The sequence below is a fragment of the Aaosphaeria arxii genome, assembly GCF_010015735.1.
Source record: "Aaosphaeria arxii CBS 175.79 unplaced genomic scaffold BU24scaffold_9, whole genome shotgun sequence".
Classification (NCBI taxonomy): domain Eukaryota; kingdom Fungi; phylum Ascomycota; class Dothideomycetes; order Pleosporales; genus Aaosphaeria; species Aaosphaeria arxii.
The window spans coordinates 97,523-118,585 of record NW_022983482.1 but is presented as its reverse complement, the minus strand read 5'-3'; the positions used below and the strand labels follow the sequence as shown (position 1 = coordinate 118,585).

Sequence of the window (21,063 nt, the reverse complement as noted above, 5' to 3'; positions counted from 1 at the left end):
GTGTCTTTTGTTGCATCATCTCCCTAGCATAGTAGAATGTAGTAAAGAAATCGAATATAGCATTGCATCGAATCGTATCTACCGGAATTTCAAAAGGACTTATAATGAATTCTTGATGTCGTAGCGATGCTTGATGGCAGATTTTATTATGCGAGGAAAAGACATCGTGATCGACTGTCACGATCGTTTGCACCTTCCACTTCATCTTCAAGAATTCGGCACCTGTCTTTTTGCACCAGACTAACGTATTCTAAACTTTCGATTGCTGAATTCAATCGTCACTCTTTCACCCAAACTTTTCACAACTTGTCTAGGGTTAAAATGACAATAAACAGCATTTGAGTCGTATCGGATGCATATGCGTATGACATGTCTGGTACACACCGAGAACCCTCCATAACACACATCTTTCTCTACCTCACTGGACTTCTCCAATCGACTCCCAAATTCCGTCGCAGCCGAAAACCGCACCCTAATTTTCTCATCAGTTTCACGAGCGTCTATCCTCCGCACCCTGCAGGTTCGCATGTGTATGCGATGGCCGCATCGCCTTCTTCATCGATCAATCGCTAACGAACGTACTTCGAAGGAAGCGGACCTCTCGAACTCTGATAGTGATCACGATGCAAGAGGTTGTAGCTAATTGGACCGACGAGGCTCTATCGCGTTGCGTATACGACTTCATTCTCAAGGCCGGCGTCCATTCAACCTTTACCTTGAGTGACGCCTCTGGCTTCTGCACTCAGAAACTCCTAGTAGAGAACCTAGGATTATGGCAAAGCAATTCCACACTTTCTTCGAGCTCGGACAGATGTACCAGTGTCAACCCGTCATCAAACCCTTCTCACGGGGCCATCACCGCCAACCAGCAGCCATCCAACCACAACCTACTTGCTCGAATGATGGGGGGGCGAGTGATGCGTAATAGGTGGAGTCTTTGGATCGAAGCGATGGTCTTCCCAAAGTTCACTGCAATGGTACTGTTAATTTTCATTTGGATGGGCATCTTCCTATTCATCAGATACGTGAGGATTGGTCGCGTCCGGTTCACGCAAAAGGATCAAGATACAGCGAAGTGGCTTCACATGATAATTGAGGATGAGGCTAGGGTGGCGCTGGACACTCGCATGTTAGGACAGTTCTATCGGGGCACACCACCGGACGAGGTCCTTGAGGGCAATTTCGGGCTATGAGAGGTCTATTTTGTATGATTTCGAAGATAAGGAACTCAGAGAATATTATATTTATGATCGTTTATTCAACACCAACATACGCCGTAAGCCTAGCAAATTGTTCATACCGCCTCGCGTTTGTTCCTTGCTCTTTTTTCCGCCCAATCCAAATGACATCCCGCAGAACATTCGAATCTGCAATTCGAACAAACCCACCATCTTGGCCCCTCATCAAGTATCCTGCCACACCCAGTGTTGCCACACGTCTCCGTATATGTTCTCTCGGCACGTCTGAGCTCGAAATTGCTTCTTCTCTCCCGTCGCTCCGCCAGTTCGTCCGCAGGAATAGTCGCACAATGTGAACATATGTCCCGGAAAGGATGGTTGAACTTTTTCTGCTCCCTCCATTTGAAACCATATATCATGGTATTGAACAGATGAAAACCAGGCGAGGGCGGTGCGCAGCGACACTTCAGCGAATCCGCAACCGCATTCGGTCGATGTTCACGTAGCAATCTCCTGTAACAAGGCGTGCACCACTCCTTGCACGTGCACTCGTGCCACATGGCGTACGTTTGCTTTATGGTCTGTTCGCATGCGCAATCCTTGCAAATCTGCGCGTTGCATACATAACATGGCCGTTTGTCGTTGATATCGTCTTCGCTGCTGCACGTGTACATGCGGAAGTGCAGGTCGCGTACACTGATCGGCGTATCGGATGGTAGGATAGCCTCGCGAACGGATTTCGATACGAGTGAAAGAGATTGAATGTCTGAGTAGTGGAGGTGTTGGGTGACTAGCATCAACATATCGTATATACCCAAGAAATCGGACAGGTTGTTCGGGGTCCCTGGATCGGTACCCCTGTACTCTCTCTTCCGGGACTTGCCACCTGGTTTTCGGAATGGAGTCAGATCTGCGAGTTTGATTTCTGTTGGCGGTGGCACGCGTCCGAGGACTTTCGTGAGATAGCGTCGAGCGTAGCGGATGCGCACTTTCAGGCTAATGGGCAGGCATTTGAGGAGCAGGAGCGGAATTACGCAGATAAGGACCGCAAAGGCAATGACCATGGCACGAGGGGCGACAAGCGCCGCTTCACAGAAAAACATAAGTGTGCCTTTGCCCTCTGCACGAACGGTTTTGATAATGTGCGTGAAAGAGAGGATAAGCACGGCAGTGTTCAGAACCACAATGATGGCGAGAAGAACGCTGTTATCTCATTAGCATAAGGGACATCTTACAAAGCAGGGTCTTGCTGTATTTTGGCAGCAGGCAACATTAACACGGATCGTTCGGAGAAGGAAGACAGTCTTACTCACGCAATGGCAATACTGTAGTTTCTCTGCTCGACGAATGACTTGCAAAACCTAGTCCCTGTGGCCTGCGTCGAGTTCCATCGACCCATAGCTTCGAAGAAACTTTCGTTCATTTGTGGCGGTCTTTGCCAGTTGTGGGCGTCTTTGCATAGTCCATTTCCTCTTGGCGTATAGCTGTTTTGTATATGGGCGACTTGGCTGATGAAAGCGACTATCACAGCATCAAACGCTATGAAGAGCATGTTGACGGGAACGGGGACGAATAGAGAAAATATGAACATAGCCATGTTCCAACCGAAGGCTATGTTGGCCTGGAAGAGTGCTTAACAGTGTGAACGGCGCAGATGGCAAGATATATTTTCAGGTTCATGCGGGGTTGGGTATACAAAAAATGTGGAACATAGTGAATGTTTGATAAGTTGTGGAGACAGATGTACTGAAATTCCCTTACCCATTTGGCCGACATCAATTCGCCCTTTCCAAGTAATGGATTAAACATAGTCTGTAGCTCAGGGTGACGGCGAAGGATGCCTGCATTTCTCTTTGCCCCAGAATTGTAGATGGTTGTTGGGAAAAACAGTGCGAATCGTATAATTTGACTAGGATATATCCAGCCATTATCTGCTTTGAGCGTAAGTACTTGCACTGTAGTAGATGGTTCAGATATGGAGCCTTACCTCTCATATATACGTGACCGCGTCGCGATGCCATTCTCACGGCAAGATATTTGAAACAGGTAGTGATCGGAACCAACTGGCCGGTGAGGGAGTGTGCATCAAGAGTTCAATCGTTGGTTAGAAACACGTGCAAATTCTGTAAAATCAAGAACAATCAGGAATGAATGAAATCGAAATAAAAACTTGGGTATGGCGGTTCAAAAGTACAGACTCAACGGCTCCACGTTCGGTTCCAGCCTCATTCACCGAAACGAGCCGCGGTCAAGGTACGAGTAGTATAGGATATGGACCGACCTACTGGGGCTGTATAGTCCCAAGTAGGACTGGAGTGACTTCGCCACAGGCACATCAAGTTAACTGAAGATTGGAATTGAACACGCCCGTGGGTTTGGATTGAATCAAACCATGGATAAGGCAGCGTTCTGTCATGTGTTCTGTCGGCTGGAATGGTGCCAAGGTCCGGTGAGCACGAATGGCAAGCCGATGAGCTGTTGTGGCCATCATGCATCTTGTACTCCCGTATCTCGCTTGACCCTGCAAAAAGGGTGTTAAACACAGCCAGCAGAATGTCATTTTTGGATTTGTATTGGACATTGATTCGTTGAAAGGCTATCTGCTTGCAGTTGTATACTTTGGTGAGTGGCGCAGTAATTGGAGATGCGATCTCAGGCAATTGCTCGGTGGAAGTCAATAAAATTGGACATGGTGTCTATGAAGCTCGATTTCTAAGATAAGATTCTGAGCGATGTCAGAAGCTTAGAGCAGAGCCGCAGGGATGAACTGTGGTGAGATGATGAAGAGGTGGAGATGCTCTTTGGTCATACAGTATGGCGATGGACCGCTCGGAGGTTTAGCCGCTCCATCCAGTCTAACCCGATTCGGCAACGGCCCCACGGGACCATCTTCACTCCCTCGCGTCGTCCATAGCAACGAGCTGTTTATCCTCTGCCAACTCACACCTTCATGTCGGCCCTTCCAGAATGCTCAACGGCCAATGATCAGGCCCACACTTGCTCGATACCCGTTGTCTTCTCCGCATTTTGATTCTCTTAACTCCTTAGCTGCATGCACTTTCAACCTCCCTTACTTCAACCTGCATCTTGTGTCCTGCGTCTTTAAGCGCCATCCTCTCACCAACTATTCGAGCGCCGGTCATCTCCTTTCTGTGTATAGCATTGCATCTACCTCCTCCCATCACCAGCCGGTCTCGCGATGGAGGCACTCCTGAGCCTCGCCTTCGACAACATTGCGTCGAAGGACACCCAGAAGATTCGCAAGGGTCTTCGCCAGATCGAGGGCATGCTGGCGCAGATATGCTTGTCCAACGGGAAATCGTCAAAACCTTCAACTCCTGGCCACCGACGGAACGCATCAGCCATAAACCTGGGCGAGCAGCCACCTTCATCACCCAAGAAGCTGGGTGCTCTCTCGGAAGATCTTGCTTTCAGGGAGTTCTTCAGGTTGCAGGAAGGTTTCGAGTGGAATGGTGAGTACTGGTAGCACTCAAACGTATGGACAATTGCTAACGTCGACGATAGTTGCGACAAGAGTGGCAGACTGCCTCGAGAGACTCCTTGGCATGGCAAGCAGTAAGCAAAGATGCCGTCCACAAGCTATGCTCGAATGCTAACGCACCAGCAGATGGTCAGAACGATCTCCTCATACTCTCGGCGCTCTCGAACCTCCAAGGTCTCCTCCTCCTCCACCCTCCTTCCCGGACGATCTTTGGCCGCGAGATCTACATGAATCTTGTTCTGGACCTACTCGATCCCTATAATTGCCCCGCGATACAGTCATCTGCCGTACTTGTGCTGGTCACTGCACTTCTGGGTACACCCCAGAACACCCGGACATTTGAGAATATGGACGGGTTGCTCACTGTGACATCGCTATTCAAGGACGACGAAACAACCCAGGGCGTTAAGTTGAAGCTTCTGGAGTTCTTATACTTCTACCTCATGCCAGAATCGCCAGTACCAGCTGCAACTGGGCTGCAGCGGAGTCCCAGCAAGCTCGTCAATGCCTTTGATCGGAGGAGCAGCACTGTCCACGGCGACGACACCGGATGTACCTCGACAAAGAACATTCGCACCCAAGAGGAGAAGCAACATTGGCTCTCCAAATATCTCAGCAACGTGGAGGCTCTGGTGCAGGACCTGCAGGAGACCGCACCATTCACGAGCGTCACATGCTGATACTGGGCCAACTAGAACGTGAATTCTAGTCCGTCTGACGTTGCTGTACTACCATCTTTTTTTTCTCATTACATTTTGCCTCTATCCTTGTCGATTATCGTCGACTTTGGCCTATCCGCACTACACATTTCCTTGTTTGTTTCATCGGCTACCATGGCAGCGGCGTTAGAGGACCTTGGACAAACCCAGGAGAATTCTGGGTAACATGGGTAATATCTCTAGCATTCTGGCAGGGCGCCAATTTTCATTTCATGGGTCGTGCAAAATTCTCGGATCAAGGCGTTCATGCATAGCGTAGGGCGGTATGCTCGTTGTAATAGTTTTACCCCTTGCCCTTGTTCAGGGCCCATCTCTTTTGTTCAACTTTCTTTCTTTTCCATCATTCCTCTTATACTTTCTCCTTGTGGTCTCCTATTTTGGATAGACGAGGATACGGATGCCGATAGTATCCTAGGAGACAACGCCCTCGCGGGCCTGTATTTGTATACCAACTCATACTTTATTTTCCCATCACCGAATACCATGATTCCCACAGTAGTTGAGTGGGTATTGAACGTATTGGCCAAGTTGACAAGGATAATCCTTTGTGACGTGAGTGATGTGGCTCGCTAGTTATGGTCGACTATTGTGAGGATTAGGGATCATCCCTAGACGAAAAGTTACAACGTAGCATATGGTTATTTTTCGTGTATACTCGTGTGGGCAGATGTGCGTAATGGTTGAGAAAGGTCGTGATGTTCAACTCCGTAGTATATAAGCAACGGTATTTAGGTATTGAGGACACAAAGGGTTGGCACGTTGGGCTGGCCTATCTTTCTTGGTATAAAGTAGCTGCTGAGGGGTCAAGTGTATATAATTCTGGCAGGTGGCCAGCCTGACATACTAGTCCTCTGTATATTTACATGGGTATCATTTTGATAAGTTCAAAGGCGGTCAAACAAGTTTGGTCAATATAGCAACCAGAAACCACACAAACCAGCCTCGGCAATCAATGCCAGGAACAGTGGCACGCGAGCAAATCCCGGGGACAGGCACGACTTTTACTCCCAAGTTCGCTTTCTTCATGAATCGCCGTTGGGCATCTGCAGCTCCATTTATTCATTCAGTTAATGAGCCGCTTTACATAAGGGCATGAAGGCGGTTAGTAAGCGCGGATTTGGTGTGATTACCATGGCACTTGTAATCCTCGTGTTTGTACGAGTCTACTGACGGGCTGGTGCAAGTGTACGATCCGGCTGTCGGTAAGTCGAAGCGACCGTCTTGGCGGGGGAAGCATAGAGCAGGCCATGACAAATTTGACATGGGAAAGCTACTTAGCTGAAGGGGCTAGACTGGTTGAGTGTGAATGTACGAGGATAGAAGTGCAATATGGAGGTGGAATCAGGATGCATAGATAGGTTGATGTACGGAGCATGGGAGGGTAGCTGGAATCGGAGACCGAGACCGAAGTACGACGAATACGCCGTAAGACACAGAGGGAGCGCCATCGTTCCTGTGGATGATGTTTACTGAACAGGGAAATAAAGTCGCCAGTTGGCTGCGCTGAGCTGCGAGAGGATGTGATGGAATGATGGTAACAGGGTAGGATGATGGTCAGGGTCAGGGTTCAGGTAAGGTTTTCTAAGGTGCCGGAAGTTCGGAACTGGGGGTCGCCGATGAGGAAGAGAGAATGTTGACCAGTCATGTCAATGCTCGGTGGTTCGGGATGGACGAATATTCGAGGAGTAACTTATTAGCGGTAGAGTAGGACAGGATGCTGCTGCTGGTTATGGGCAGATGTGAGCCTGCGAGGTCGGGTGCTGTCACTGCTGTCACTGTTGTCATATTGACATATTCTAATCATCAGCATCATCAGCCTCGTTTCTTTACAAGCCGACAAGCCTACAAGGTACGGATGTGTCGGGCACTAAGACGGATATGGGTATAATCCTGGTAAGCAGGTCCATGTGGTCGCGTGCCCTGTGCTCTTCTCCATTCACAATCCAATTCACCACACTTTTCACAGTCACAAACACAACCAACCATTCAGGACTCAACGCCAATTATGTACAATACATGTACACTTCATCGTCCATTTCCATACGCCGCCGCCACACAAGAAACCTGTTGTCTGGCTTGTCTTGTGAAACCTCATTAATGCTTGATCCCAGTGCCACCGACGCTTCATCAACGCCAGGCATATGCAGCTGACAACCCCACCCTCTTTCTTGCTTTGATTATGCCACCATGGCTGCCTCACGTCCTACAAGTACAAATACGATACCTGTGCCTCACTGAAGCCCTCTACTATCGCTAGTATGCGTTTACACCTTCCTACTAACTTGGCGTCATCCCTCGGCCCAGTAGCATATTGGTAGATCTCTGACGCAGCCGCCGGATTACTTGTACATGACTATCGTGCACCCAAACGAACAAGCGGACGAGTCGTCGGACACCAGTAGCGAACGGGAGCCATACCATAGCCCTGTCTCTGCAGGCGGCCACTAGCTATTTCTTATCACTCGACTGGGATAGCTCTCAATCTCCGTTGCATCCGACCAGCTTGCTCTATGACCTCTCACTCTACGCCTCCTCCACTTTAATTTTTAAAAACCTATTTACTCTCCACTTGCTCTTGACCTCGCGCATACTTCTTTCCACTTTCCCCCTGGATGTTCGCTGTTACATAACTTGTCTTTCTTCTTCAAATACTGGATTTCGCCTCATATTGCTGTTGACTAGGCCACCCGCCCTTGTCTACCACACCGTATATCTTGAAGGCAAACAGAACGACATTGGTGGATAAGAGGAGCTTCGGTAGCTATAGGTCACATCGCCGTCGCAGCCTCGTGAAACTTTGCTGGATTATCAGACCTTAAGATCTAACGTAACTTATTGTTATTTGGTTTGCTGGCTCTCAACCGCACAGTATGGGTGTCGGAGCGTTTATGGAACCACTTGTGGTGGTGACGCTTCTCTTTGGAGGCACATGGGTGAATCGAAACACAGAGTACCGCATATTCGACCGCCGTAGATCTGCCAACTCTTCTCCACGATCCACATCTCCTGATTCTATCGGATCCGGGGCATCTAGTCCTCGCTCAACAACCACATTACTCGACCGGGCTTCTTCGCCATCATTACTCACATCTCAGGAGCCAAAATGGAGGAAGCGAGAGCTGCGGTTCTTTGGATTAAGGAAAGAGGTGGTGTCTCCGAATACCAGGAGGTTTGAAGGTTATTTCCTGAGCAGACTGTTGAAGAAGTTTCCATTCCTGGTGGAGGCATGGTATTGGGCGTTGATTTACTGGGTATGCATTCATCAGAATCAATGATTTGACAGGACCTCTACTAACTTCATTCTAGGTATATCAATTAGGTCGAGCTTTCACTGCAGTTACTATGGTCGAAAATACTGTTGATATTGCCCGTCGCCATGCGCTTCAGATCATTCACTTGGAAGAGCGATTAAAGATCTTCTGGGAGCTCCCCATCCAGCACTGGTTCTTGAAGCATCCGTTCATCATGCACTGGACGAACCGAATCTACTCGTTCATTCACATCCCAGGAACGATTCTCTTCCTCGTAGGACTATACTACTACACGACAACCCGCAACCGCCTCGATCTCCCTCTTCCGAACAAGGCACGAGGTGAAGCCGATGGCTCTCCCGCTGGTCCCAAACTTTACGCCGCCCGTCGTCGAACCATGGCCGTGTGCAATCTCCTCGCCTTCATCGTATTCACACTGTGGCCCTGTATGCCACCGCGACTCCTCTCCGACCCAGACGTCCCAGGCGCAGTCGGCAAAGAAGCCCGCAGCTACGGCTTCGTAGACACCGTCCACGGCGCCGAAGGCGAATCCAGCGTATGGACACAGAACAAGTTCTGCAATCAATACGCGGCGATGCCCTCCCTTCACTTCGGCTACTCTCTCCTCATCGGCATGACCATTTGCACCCTCCCACTCGCCTCGCAACACCGCCGTGCGCGCACTCTTCCCGTACGCCTTACTCGCTCGCGCACCCTCCGCCTACGTCTTCCCACAGCCCGCCGCCTCCTCTGCCTTATAATCGGCATCGCCTACCCGCTGACCATCCTCCTCGCCATCATCGCAACCGCAAACCACTTCGTCCTCGACGCCGTGGCCGGAGCCTGCGTCTGCGCGCTCGCATGGACCGGAAACCGCGTGCTTCTCAACCTCCTCCCATTGGAAGATTACTTCCTCCTGCTCGTCAGGATCCACAAGCCTGAGCGCAGGGTCATCGGATACGACGGCGAGGAGGAGGGAGACAGCATCGAGGATACCTGGGACACCCGAGCGATCTCACCCATCAAGGGCGCGGTCATCGATTAAATCATTTTCTCACCTTCCACCTTCTTCTTTTCATATAATAACGAACTTTTTCCATAAAAAGAGACTTCCGAGTTCTCAATTATCTAATCAATTGGCTTTTATCTACGGGAATGCAATGCCACGGCGCCTTGCCATTTTTCGCGATGTACGGGGAATGTAATGATGGTTGTAAACTTATTCCCCGGTTTTCTGGCATAGTATATTAGGTTCAGCGACTTGTTACACCGGCCGAGAGAGTCGGTTGGCGGAAGTTCATTCGTTCATGATTAGGGAGAGGGATGATATAGGTGCATTTATTGGCATCATATACACGCGAACGCAGACGCATATGTCACGAGCGTTGGACAGCATAGTAATACAGAACATAAAGAATCCCATTGTACTCCGTACCATGCCAGTGAACAAAGCGATGAACAACTAGAACCACAGAACCGGAAATCCTGTCCCTCCGCCGGTGCGCCCCATCACACGGTATGAGATTCTCGAAATCCCATGTTGACCACTATGCACTTGCTTGACCAAAGAGAGGGCAATCTGTGGAGAATTGCATGTGGGGCCTCTTATGTCGAGAAACGTGTGCGTGTATTATACGAGACAAAACTGTGGGGAGGGGAGCCTGCGTGCATGCGTGAGTTGCGTGTCGCTTTTGCATTCCGATGAGGTGGGTTTCGATTCGCTGTACTACAATCGATCGATCTGAAGCTAGAGCTCGAGAACCATACGAGTACATACAAGAGACATTTGGAGATACGAGTCGCAAGAAGTCTCGCTGTAGGGTTTTAATTGACGAGACATTTACGACATAGACACCCCTCGTACGAGGATTTCCAGAGCACAGGACGGAAGAGTTCTTCAAAGCTCCTCATGGTTCCGAGTCCAAGTCGCATCAGCAGTAAACTATCAGCAACGACAAGTGCTTACGCTCTTTCCCCTCCAGGAGCTCAACGATAGACTTTGATGGCCAGACGGGACATAAGCTCAGCTTATCTTACATTCGTACACACGTAGCGTACCTGTGATACAGCTGCTGTGCGTTTACGTAGGTGTAGAGTAGAGTAACACAGTAGGTCCAACATACTGTGTACCCGGACCAGGACCCACCGAATTAGGATCGCCCGGCAAACCGGGAGAGCAGAGTAGCGAGGAGTGACATTCCACCGGTTTAGTCTTTTTTTTCCAGCCGGTGGGACGGAACATACGCGAGCTTAATAGCCTGTGCTCGTATCCCGCGCAAACGCTGTCTCACATCCCACAAAGTCCTTATCCCACCTATATTTCTTTGCCTAAAAGCTTTGACTCAACTATATGTGAGTATATAGATTTGTTAGATTGTAGAATATCCATCAAAAACAAGTAAGACATCCGATATGGTCTAGTGGCTAGGATTTGCCGCTCTCATCACGAGAGTTAGTTACACTTTCAAGTGCCGGCAAGGCCCGGGTTCGATTCCCGGTGTCGGAATTACTCCTTTTTTGCTTTTTTGAAGGTCTGGGGGTGTTGTGGTGGTGTTGTGGTGGTGTTGCGGTGCTCAAAGGGTGGGTTTTTTTGGTGGTCTTGGTGTGGTGGCGTGGGAGGGAATTTGGCGGTTAGGTGGTACCGAGGTGTGCATAGACGAGAGAAGGGGTATCAATAGTTGATAGGCGGGGTCTATGTGCTCTCTTTTTGGACTTTTGGGCTGTGAGGGTGGGAAGTGATTTCGAATGAGATGTTTTGTGAAGACCGTTGATATCAGGAGATGTGGATTAAGCTGATTAAGCTGTAGAAGATACAAACAAATCTTCTATCAAAACTCTCTTCCAAGCGTATGTTTACAAATATACTTGGATGTTATACTAACTTTTGCGATAAATGTTTGCAGTTAATGTTTGAGAACACAGGTAACAGAACCATTTCGTACATTCAGCAAAGTAGCCTTTCAACAACTATTCACAGCCGGTAGCCAGAAGAAATACCTTCTGCTGTTTACAAGGGAGTAATAGTAACTTAGATAGCACACGTTCTGTCTTGTTCTCCGAAACATAGTGTCTGATTCGTTCAGATATAGCGATATCAAGTGGCTTTTGCTCAGTGGCACTACACAAGTCGGGTCACAAATGTATATCCTCTTCCTGTAACTAACTGTTTTAATTTTGTCGAAGGAAACAATTGATGACTGACTGTACCTGCATTTAATTTATGATCTATCGTTGATGTTCGAATGACTGTGGAGACGATATGACTGTTCACAGATCTATTCTGATAGACAGTGCGTTAAAGTAAGCATCGTGCAAAGACCATTTGTCTCTTACATAACGGTCTCCTATCCAACTCTATACAATTGTTACAATAGAGGGCATAGACGACAACGCGAATCCATGCGAACATCGAAGGTTGTATGGCAAAGACTGATGAGAGACAGCCCTTACAGGTCTGATTGCGGAATGTCAGGGCAACACATGCTCTTGTATGTATTTTATGAGACCTCAGCAATTGGAGAGATTCCTACTTGAAAAGCTGAAGAGATTTGTATTGTCAGGCGGCGGTAAGTACATAATTTAGAGCGCATGCGCATGATAGCAGATACCAAAATCTACCATGATTAGAGTGTCTTGTAAGAGGCGATTTTCTGTATGATGATGAGCTGCTCGATATATTGCTGCTGTCTTTATCGTACAGAAACTACGAAATAAACATGTTCGAGATCTCACATCAAGTAAGGACAGCTCGGTCATTCTTCAACCCGCGCCTATGACTTCTTTGTAATATGAATGTGCGCATGAGTCGCTATGAATGGTCTGACGAATTCAGTCATACATGATCAATAAAACCTGGCTGCAAAACAATTCAGCGCAAATCAACGATCTTTCAAACACCTCATTACTTCCCGAACAAATGCTCAGCATTCGCATATAAGCATGCTTGCAACCTGGCTTTTTATATGGTTCATGTCGATACTCGTCGTCGCCGCAACTCCGAGTCCAAAATCACTCCTCCCACGCCAACGGCCATCATGGGCCACGGACGTTCCTTGCTCTTTTTCCATCACAGTCCACGAGACCTGCTCCGACTCTTTAGATGGCGCCAACAGCACGCACAACGCGACCTCAAAACTGACCACGTCGGTCACCGTTTCTTCGATTCGTAATAGCACGGGCGATGAACTTTACATTCGCGTTATTGAAAAAGAGTCCGAGCCTTTCCTTGAGCCGCTATCACCGCTCTCCTCATTCAACCTTACAAGACCGACGGTGGAAAACCACTTTATTAGGTTTCTATGGGACCAAGAAATCAAATTCCTGAGGACGGGGTTACGTCGACGTGAGAAATAGGACGATGATGTTGTTCAACACGCGGTCGTGCGGTTGGGATGATGGTGTGGGGTCCCCGTGGGAGGAGGAGAGGGCGGCGTCGAAGTGTGGGTACTGTGAGAGGATGGCGGAGAGTGAATGGGAGGGGGCGGGGATGAAGAATGGGAGTTGTGGAGATGGGATGGTGGGGATGTCGAGGGTTATGAATTGTTATTTTAGGTGTCGGGTGTGATAGCTGACCTTGGAGGAGGGCGAATGTTATGGTTTAAGGGGTGCTGGTGGGTGTTTCGCTGGGATGATTCGAAAAGGGTTGATATCAACTCAAGTACCATGCATGTGTTTCGTATTATTTTCTGGATCAAAGTATCTGGACAACTTAACTATAGCGATATCAAGTGATTTTTGGTCAGTAGCATCACACAACACTGATCGGATGTCTCTATTGCAGAGCAATATCTGCAGGTTTTGCAGAATAGCTCACTTGGATGTAGTAAAACTCGTATACAAGGTTTACAACGCGAGCGCTTTGGTTGAACCGAGTATCGTGCGAAGTCCAAGTGCCTTATACCGGTCTCCGTGATGCTAAATGTTCGTAATGATCTATGGTGCAAACGACGCCGCGAATTCATGTTCGTTCCGTCCCCGTATTTCCATAAATCCCCCATTTTCTTGACCAGAGAATACAGTGCAAACACCGACGTGGGAAAGTCCTTGCAAGTATGATTGTCAAATGTCTGAAGTAACACATGATTGACTGATTGAGCGGTTATTATAAGACCATTGAGAAGTGACTCTTTCGACGAGAAGATATCCTTTCGTTCGGAGAGAGAGCTAGATCTCGGTCTGTTCGTCTGCCAGTGGATCTTGACCCATCTTCGAGCCCTACCTTCTTGCCTATTTTTAAGAGGGGCCATTCTATAACTTTTATGGCCGTCTTAAACTGCTTGATTCGTGCCAAACGAAGTAGGCAGCCTCCCCCGTTCTCGCGGTTTGATTGTCTCCATTTCACGGGTTGACATGCCTTTCAATGTTCTTTCACCAGTACAGCACTGACAGTGAGTTATCGCACTTGCACTCCCTGCAACAGCACAATTTAGAGGGCTATGGTGTTTATGTTGGGGGAGGCTTGATGGTTTTGGAAACAAGTGGATTGGTAAGGTCGATCTGTGTACTCTAGGGGACGGCCGGGTTGGTATATCGTCTATTTCATATTTCTTCGTTGTCAATAGAGAAATATGCCACTTTCTCTTCACAGAAAATAAAATCAGTGCGAAAGTGACACCCACAGAGAACTTCTCATAGGCAAACGGGAAATATACAAAGATTCGAATTCTTTTCCTCCTCTCCTCCCCCTTTCGAGCGGCAGGGAAGGAGAAAGAGGAAAAGGTCTGTCTAGTTGGTTCCAGCGCACACACATCTCACTCCCTCCCTCTCACACATACATCTACTATACAGCATACTGTTTTCATTGTTGGCCAAAAAATGAAATGAAAAAGGAAGGGAAAGCAAAGGAAACGAATCATCTTGGTCTTTCCCCCAGTTGTTACATGACAGCATTATGCCCATCCCCCCATTCGATGTAAGACCTTCGCATCCCAAGCCTTGACATCGATGTCGTACATTGGACACACACATTTGTCTGCCTTTTGTCCTTGCCGAAGAGTCTCTGTGTGTTCCTTTCTCTCTTTCTTTGTCTATGGCCTTATCACACGCAATCCGTCTTTTGAGGGGCCGGCGGCTCGCTTGAATGACTGCACGATGTTAGCTCCTCTATTCTCCTTCACGATGCCACTGCACCACAATGGCCCGGATCGGCTGATCTTCTATCTCTTTTTCTTCGGCTGGGCATTGGGGTCAACTAACGTTATCGCATTCCTCCCAGGCGCGACCGGCACCAAAACCGAGGCCGACGAAGGCGGGCCACGCGCGGCGCTTGAAGAGGAGGACGGAGAAGACGACGCCGAAGGAGAGGCCGAGGCCCGAGCGGATAAGGAATGAGGATGCGCAGCGATCCCACTGTGAATTCTTTTAGCATGCATTCTTTCTCTTTTTCTTCTTTTCTTGAATGAAGACCTTGGGCGTATGTATAGACGTAGGTGCGTAGCGTGACACGATAGACAGATATGTGATATACAGCAAGAGCAATTGGGAGGGACTTCAGAGCTCCAACGATTCCCTATAACGTCTTTGAAGCTTCTGGAGTTCCTCCCCGGGGGCTCATGAGGGTCTTCCAGATGGCTGGGATGATTTGGTATGTACCTTTTCGTTAAGAAGAGCTTCGCTCAACGGACGGGTGGTTCGCGGGATGGGCGCGGTGGTCTTGGGTGTCTCGTCGGCCATTGCGTGTGAAGTATGTGATCAATTGCTCGAGCAATTGATTGATTAAAAGGGTGAGAGAGGGGGGATTGGGGTTGTGTGGTGGGCGAGGAGAGATCCCGGATGACAATGGTTGTTGTTGTTGATAAGATGTGTGGTCGTCTCTTCTTCGCTCTCCTGCTGGCTCTCATGCACGCCACGAAGATCTGATGTCGGAGGTTCGGGGAGCTTGGCGGCGCGCGGGAACGAGGGAGGGAGTCCGTGCTTCAACTTTTTCTCCAATCTCTCTCTGGTAAACTTCCTCCGCTCATAACTTGCGCTTCACTGTTTTGCTTTTTCATAAATTGTACGAGTGAAACTCCGGTGAGGGAGTCGGAAAACAATATGCCTGCTACTGCAACCATGGTAACGTGACTCCCATATACTGTCTATCACAGGACCAAATTAACCCTTTCCTAGGTCTCTAAAACCGCACCCGTTGCAACGCTTCCTCGTTTACTCGCGATTAATAAAGATTTCAGCGATCTCAATGAGCAAATTTCTCAAGTAACGCACATAATTGGGCTCCCGGCGCAATGGTGTCACTCATTCGAAGAGCAAGATCGATCTACCGTTGTACAACAACTCCCAAAGGCGAGGGCCGAATGGGTGTTACGCTGGACTATTGAGAAGCTAAAGGACGATTCTGAGAACGGGACCGCAGCTCGAGCGAACTCAAAATTATGGGCGCTGCTGGATTTAATGGTTTACATTCTGCCCGTTCCTCGCTCTGCGACTCACCTTCGCGATGCGGCGTTTCTTGGTATCCTGGAGAAGACTTTGCAGGAAAGCTTCGAGAGTAGTGCGGCAATACAACCGAGTTCGAATGGTGCTGAACCGCGCTCTTCTGACTCGAGTGAGACTGTACGAGAGGAGCTGCCGTCTCGGAAACGCAAACGGCCCTCGACTGAGACTGCGCCAACGTCTTCGAAGAAAAGAGCACTCGACATTGGAGGGCTAGTCAAATTGTTCGATGCAGTAGCACGGACCTTGCAGACAATCACCAGCAAAGCATCAGCACTCAGCAGCAGCGAAGATGCGCCGAATGCCGAGCATATGAAAATGGCCTTGAGAACCGAGAGCGCGCAGGCGGCCCGTGTATTGAAATACTGGTTAACAGCGGTGGAAAGGTTCTTGCAGATCTCTATGAGCCCGTCGTCAACGCTGTCGGAAAAATGCCTGGACCTTTCGAGCATTTTGGAGGTCTGGAATCTCCGTTACTTCGAGAGCGGTGACGAGCAAGGAGCCTCGGCAGAGCAGTTCTCGACCGAGTGTCTGATACCGACCTTGGCCCTTCATAATACCACCCAGAAAGCTCTGGCCCAGGCGGCTCAGCAAGACAAGAGTCTTTTTACGGAATCACTCCAGTCGGTTGAGATATTGATTGTGAAGCACATCTTTGTACCATCAAGGGCAGCGTTCTTCTCGGGCCCTGCTCCCATTGGGACTACTACTACTACTGATATTGACCATGATTCGAGTGCGCTGGCAGCCAACCTTGAACCTCTGCGTGCTAAACTGCTACAAGCCGCACAGATTTTAGATACTTCCATCTCTTTGCCCGACTACTTTAAGCCTCTTTTCGATTCTGTTCCGCAACTTCTCGATATCGCCATTCGCTACAATCCTTCTCGCACGCCTAGGGCAAGAATTAACGAGCAACCATGGCTACAGGCTGTTTTCATTGCGCTTGCAGAATGCATTGGTTGCCCACTCGAGGCAGCATCATTTTCGATTCCTCAGCCTTCTATCGATGCGCTAGAAAAGTCTCTGGGCGTTCTGCAAGCCCGAGATGTCAGAATCGACCCTGAAGTATTGGTCAAAATGTTCTGGTTCCACACAGGGGTCAAGTACCCCGAATCGCAACCGAGGACAATCCAGTGGTCACTTATCGCGGCTCTCATCAAACTCGATGCTACAGCTTTCATCATGAAATCAGCTTCCAAAGCTGTTCCTTCGGAAAACGAAACCGATGACTTGGTTGCCTTTTTGTTCCAGCAGATCTCTGATTTCCAGGCGGCAAGCACTAGTTTACCAACGGTAGACAAGATGGATATAGATGGTGTCGAAGAAAGCGATGATGCCCAGGCATTTTCTGAGTCGCAATACCAGACCATCATTCGCTCGATCCTCATTCCCATTTTCACGGCATTCGCACGTAATCGAGACCTTCTCGGATTTCTTCGCCGATGGGATGCTCAGCTTGTCTTGCATGCTCCTATTGTGCGCAAGCCGCTGCAAGAATTAACCCGGCTGATCTGGGAGGATTTTAGCCTCAACGTGGCACTGGCAGACAAGCTTGAACAGTCGCTCACGCAGGCGCAGATCGTTACTCTATTCCAAGAGCATGCAGAACGCATCAAGCCTCTAAAGATCTCTGAGGAAACGTCCACTCAGGAGCTCAAGAAGAAACATATCCTCTCATTGAAAGAGGCGTACAGCAGCGCAACCCTGATTCGAGCAATTTTGGGGTCAATTGACAATGACCTGCTCCTCGAAGCATTGCAGCCAGCTTTACTCGATGTACTCTTGTCGCTTTCGTCAACCGTCCAAAGTTCCTGGTATCGCAGTAATATCGACCTTTATCCTTGCTGGATCACGATTGCCCAAGTTACAAACAACCTTTGGCCATTGACTTTGCATGGATCCCCCGACAAGCAGAAGGAACTACTAGAACCACTGATCTCTCGAGCTACAAAAGATGTTTCACATGCCCGTAAGAACAAGCATGAACATGGGTTCAATTCTCGGTGCCGATCAGCTGTGCTTCTGTTTCTGCTTGCTTCCAGCGACCTCCTACGAACGGTTCCTGGATGGAGTAATCAATTGCACGAGAGTCTAAGAAAAGGTCTCAAGGTTCTCACCCCAGGCCATCTCGAACCAGACGATCTCCAACAGTTGCTAGTTATGTTTTGTACCGAATATGTACAATTGTTGGATCATAATGATTCAAAACGTAGGGAGAAGACGTTGTTCGAGTTACTGAACGGTATCTCGACACTTGACTCAGAGTCTGGCATTATACTTGCAGAGCAACTCGCCGAATTAATCTTTACGACAAGCACTGTCCCTACAAGAGTCTCTTTTGCAAGTGCACTACTTCGAGCCCTCGACCAACAAGAGGAGGGCCATCAATTGTATAGTCTGGCTGTTCCAGCGCTGCTGCAAATTAGACCTGAATCTCTACCCCGAGATCGAAGAGAAGAGCTTTTGAACAAGATCACCGACATTCTTCTAGAACGCCCTCGCAACGCAGCTTCCTTGCTCCGCATCATGGTCTACCTTATGGAAACGTCCAACGCCACAGCCAACATCTCATCGGATAGCAGTGTTCTTTTCGATATTGCTGAACGTCTGACCAAAGGCAAGATCGAGGACACCGTCGTTATGCGTCTTTTACAGGAGTTGGTCAGCTCTACCCTAGGTCACATATTGCAGAATAAGGACCAAGCCCAAAATGAGCGGTTCTTGCAGAAGTACAAGAAGAAGCTGTCGAAATCCTCAAAGTCCCTCAAGACTCACAGTCCAGCCAGGCTTGCCCTACTCAGTGGTACTTTGTTGGCTCCCAAGCAGGAAGACATATCCTCTTGGGAGAGCTTCCTAGATATACTTGATGAAGGCTTGAACGACGTGTACAGCGCTGAAGATCGGATCCTCGGTGCTTACATCGATCTTCCCTCCCAAGTTCTGAACGATGACACTGGGTTGTTCAACAAAGCGCGTTCCTCGTTGAAAGGCTGGTTGGATCAGAAGCTCCAATCCAATGGCTCTGCATCTACTTGGTCCAGCGATCTGCTTGCCTCACTGGAGACAGGAGAAAGTAAGACTCGGTTCATCCAGGTCATAGGGAAGTATCATTTGTGCCCGGTAGAATCCATTGAAGATTTCATCAAAGCATCGTCAGCCGTGCTGAGTAGTACTTCCACGGCTGCAGCTCGCGGCGCCATTGCACGCTCCATACATGATGTTGTATCTTCGATTCCACTGTTCGGTAGAGTGGCACTCGCGGTTGATCTTTCGAACGTTGAGTCTAGCGACCAAGCTCACTCATATGTCTCTCTTCCGATTATCTTGTCTACTTTCGACGATAAGACATCAGACGATGAAGAGATACGGACACAGCAGTTATCGATCTTGCCGACCATCTGCACTCGATTGGAGCAGGTTTCTGATTCAGAAGCCTTCAACTCTCTCATGGACGCCATCAATGTCACGATCCGTGACAAGCCACATTGCACCAACCAGCACGGCATCGAGTGCGTTCTGGCTGCTATTGCCAGCATTGTGTCCCGTGCTAGCCCAAGTCTTCCTGTCTCCGACGCATCTGCGATCTACGGGCGAATCTGCGAGACTAGCCGACTCATCCTGCTTCTCCACCGAGGACGCCTGGGAGGACGTTTCCACATCCTCCTTCCACCCCTCCAGAACCTACTCTTCTGTCTGTTTATACCGCACGCTGGCCGAGGAAGCTCACTCCCCTTCTGGCTACGCTCATCATCCGCATCTTCCCAGATCAAACTCAGTCCCGCGAATGCCACACAGTTCAGCCGTCTCCTCTCCACCCTCTCATCGCCCACGCAATCCTCCGTTTCCACCACGAAACACCAACGCAACGCCAGCACCAAATCCACGCTCAACGACCCCGTCAAAGCCGCGAAGGAATACGCAAGCCACTTCATCTACCCCCTTCTCGCATCCTTCTGTCGCTTCTCCCTCAGCGGCAGGCTGGAGCCAAACGTAAGAGATAAGCTGATTCCAGGCCTCTGGGACACGATCAGCGTCGCCGACATGGACCGTGACACGCTGCAGGCCATGTTTACGGGACTTGACAGGGCGAGCAAGGACGTCTGGCGAGGAGTGTGGGACGAATGGAAGAAGATGAATGGAAAGAGCGAGAGAGACAATAGAGCCTCTCGTGGGGAGTAAGATAGGCAACAGACAGCCCGAGTTGAATGTTCTGGGTTTTCCGTTGATGGGACGATGCGGTTTCGTCTGAGCTAGGTGTCGATTTTGAATCTTGTTATGCGCTGTAGAAAGAGAGATATGCCTTTTGTTGGAAAGGCGCAAATGTCGACAGGGTTTGGTTGAGGGAGGACTTTTGTGATCACGATGACATTGACGATACCCTTTGAGTCGTAGAACAATTTAAATATGTGTAAAAAAAACATAAAAGGAGTACGAGCGCTATGAACACTGAATTATCTCTTCTGCTTTAAGGCTTTTTTCGATTGATCAATCACCCGAGTATGACAGCCCTTAACTGATACATATCGTCCACTCCTCCCTCCACATTCACAAAAATTCAACTTCATCCCTTCCACTCACTACCATCAATTTTTACTAGTAATTCCTAACAACGCGTCGTTCGTTGTCGTGCCCGCTTGATCTCACCCGGGACGTAGTTCGCGTCTACACGATGGCGTAAGTGTGGAGCACCATTGTGCAAGATCTCTGAACACTAGGCGTGCTATTTCAATTGATTCTCGCGTTTTCCAATACTCCAATTTGATGTTACAATATACTGTAGTTGAGGGGAGAACTAGTTCTCATATCCAAGTTGGTGTAAATTGTTGCGAGTGGTTGTCGCACGTGGTGAGGATGCTTGATCATTAGAGATCGTATCTTTACCAGACCAAGAGCACAGTATATCAAATCAGAATAATGGCATTTTATATCGGAATCAAGTAATGCCATTCCATCCCGATTTCGCTCGCCAATGGCGTCGA

The 21,063-nt window shown here is 48.9% G+C and overlaps 7 protein-coding genes and 1 non-coding gene across 8 annotated transcripts; 6 read left to right on the top strand and 2 right to left on the bottom strand.

The window, feature by feature from the left end:
- Window positions 1-369: 369 nt before the first annotated feature.
- BU24DRAFT_465978 (uncharacterized protein) lies at window positions 370-1,193 on the top strand (the record flags this gene model as incomplete). Its single annotated transcript, XM_033532321.1, has 2 exons — window positions 370-530; window positions 590-1,193. The coding sequence occupies 2 exons, from the start codon at window positions 370-372 to the stop codon at window positions 1,191-1,193; spliced, it is 765 nt and encodes a 254-aa protein (XP_033379582.1).
- Window positions 1,158-3,486, bottom strand: BU24DRAFT_277346 (uncharacterized protein). Its single transcript, XM_033522661.1, has 5 exons — window positions 3,464-3,486; window positions 3,166-3,301; window positions 2,940-3,109; window positions 2,492-2,799; window positions 1,158-2,381 (listed from the first exon to the last, which is right to left on the bottom strand). Exons 2-5 carry the CDS (start codon window positions 3,197-3,199, stop codon window positions 1,295-1,297), a joined length of 1,599 nt encoding a protein of 532 aa, XP_033379581.1. The 5' UTR covers window positions 3,200-3,301; window positions 3,464-3,486; the 3' UTR covers window positions 1,158-1,294.
- Window positions 3,487-4,235: 749 nt separating this feature from the next.
- BU24DRAFT_277324 (cell division control protein 14) lies at window positions 4,236-5,503 on the top strand. The gene is made up of 3 exons (XM_033522660.1): window positions 4,236-4,651; window positions 4,704-4,754; window positions 4,807-5,503. Exons 1-3 carry the CDS (start codon window positions 4,378-4,380, stop codon window positions 5,358-5,360), a joined length of 879 nt encoding a protein of 292 aa, XP_033379580.1. The 5' UTR covers window positions 4,236-4,377; the 3' UTR covers window positions 5,361-5,503.
- A 2,407-nt stretch (window positions 5,504-7,910) lies between these two features.
- BU24DRAFT_277304 (uncharacterized protein) lies at window positions 7,911-9,826 on the top strand. The gene is made up of 2 exons (XM_033522659.1): window positions 7,911-8,650; window positions 8,706-9,826. The coding sequence occupies exons 1-2, from the start codon at window positions 8,270-8,272 to the stop codon at window positions 9,693-9,695; spliced, it is 1,371 nt and encodes a 456-aa protein (XP_033379579.1). The 5' UTR covers window positions 7,911-8,269; the 3' UTR covers window positions 9,696-9,826.
- A 1,230-nt stretch (window positions 9,827-11,056) lies between these two features.
- Window positions 11,057-11,156, top strand: BU24DRAFT_t75. Its single transcript has one exon. It is a non-coding gene; the product is annotated as a tRNA-Glu (tRNA).
- A 1,430-nt stretch (window positions 11,157-12,586) lies between these two features.
- On the top strand, window positions 12,587-13,061 carry BU24DRAFT_426322 (uncharacterized protein; the record flags this gene model as incomplete). The annotated part of the gene is made up of 1 exon (XM_033528943.1): window positions 12,587-13,061. The coding sequence occupies one exon, from the start codon at window positions 12,590-12,592 to the stop codon at window positions 13,001-13,003; it is 414 nt and encodes a 137-aa protein (XP_033379578.1). The 3' UTR covers window positions 13,004-13,061.
- A 1,615-nt stretch (window positions 13,062-14,676) lies between these two features.
- Window positions 14,677-15,322, bottom strand: BU24DRAFT_465974 (DUF543-domain-containing protein; the record flags this gene model as incomplete). The annotated part of the gene is made up of 3 exons (XM_033532320.1): window positions 14,677-14,733; window positions 14,846-14,998; window positions 15,242-15,322. 3 exons carry the CDS (start codon window positions 15,320-15,322, stop codon window positions 14,677-14,679), a joined length of 291 nt encoding a protein of 96 aa, XP_033379577.1.
- A 298-nt stretch (window positions 15,323-15,620) lies between these two features.
- BU24DRAFT_376282 (uncharacterized protein) lies at window positions 15,621-20,446 on the top strand. Its single transcript, XM_033524614.1, has 2 exons — window positions 15,621-15,703; window positions 15,758-20,446. The coding sequence occupies exons 1-2, from the start codon at window positions 15,683-15,685 to the stop codon at window positions 20,261-20,263; spliced, it is 4,527 nt and encodes a 1,508-aa protein (XP_033379576.1). The 5' UTR covers window positions 15,621-15,682; the 3' UTR covers window positions 20,264-20,446.
- Window positions 20,447-21,063: the final 617 nt, after the last annotated feature.

Bases quoted from the DNA above. Each gene is read 5' to 3' on its own strand.
- BU24DRAFT_277304 (XM_033522659.1), top strand. From the start codon at position 8,270: ATGGGTGTCGGAGCGTTTATGGAACCACTTGTGGTGGTGACGCTTCTC. The intron at 8,651-8,705 runs GTATGCATTCAT...ACTTCATTCTAG, and splicing joins ATTGGGCGTTGATTTACTGG to GTATATCAATTAGGTCGAGC.
- BU24DRAFT_376282 (XM_033524614.1), top strand. From the start codon at position 15,683: ATGCCTGCTACTGCAACCATG. The intron at 15,704-15,757 runs GTAACGTGACTC...ACCCTTTCCTAG, and splicing joins TGCCTGCTACTGCAACCATG to GTCTCTAAAACCGCACCCGT.
- BU24DRAFT_277324 (XM_033522660.1), top strand. From the start codon at position 4,378: ATGGAGGCACTCCTGAGCCTCGCCTTCGACAACATTGCGTCGAAGGAC. The intron at 4,652-4,703 runs GTGAGTACTGGT...CGTCGACGATAG, and splicing joins GGAAGGTTTCGAGTGGAATG to TTGCGACAAGAGTGGCAGAC. The intron at 4,755-4,806 runs GTAAGCAAAGAT...ACGCACCAGCAG, and splicing joins ACTCCTTGGCATGGCAAGCA to ATGGTCAGAACGATCTCCTC.
- BU24DRAFT_277346 (XM_033522661.1), bottom strand. From the start codon at position 3,199: ATGGCATCGCGACGCGGTCACGTATATATGAGAG. The intron at 2,800-2,939 runs GTAAGGGAATTT...GCACTCTTCCAG, and splicing joins AATTGATGTCGGCCAAATGG to GCCAACATAGCCTTCGGTTG. The intron at 2,382-2,491 runs GTGAGTAAGACT...ATGAGATAACAG, and splicing joins AACTACAGTATTGCCATTGC to CGTTCTTCTCGCCATCATTG.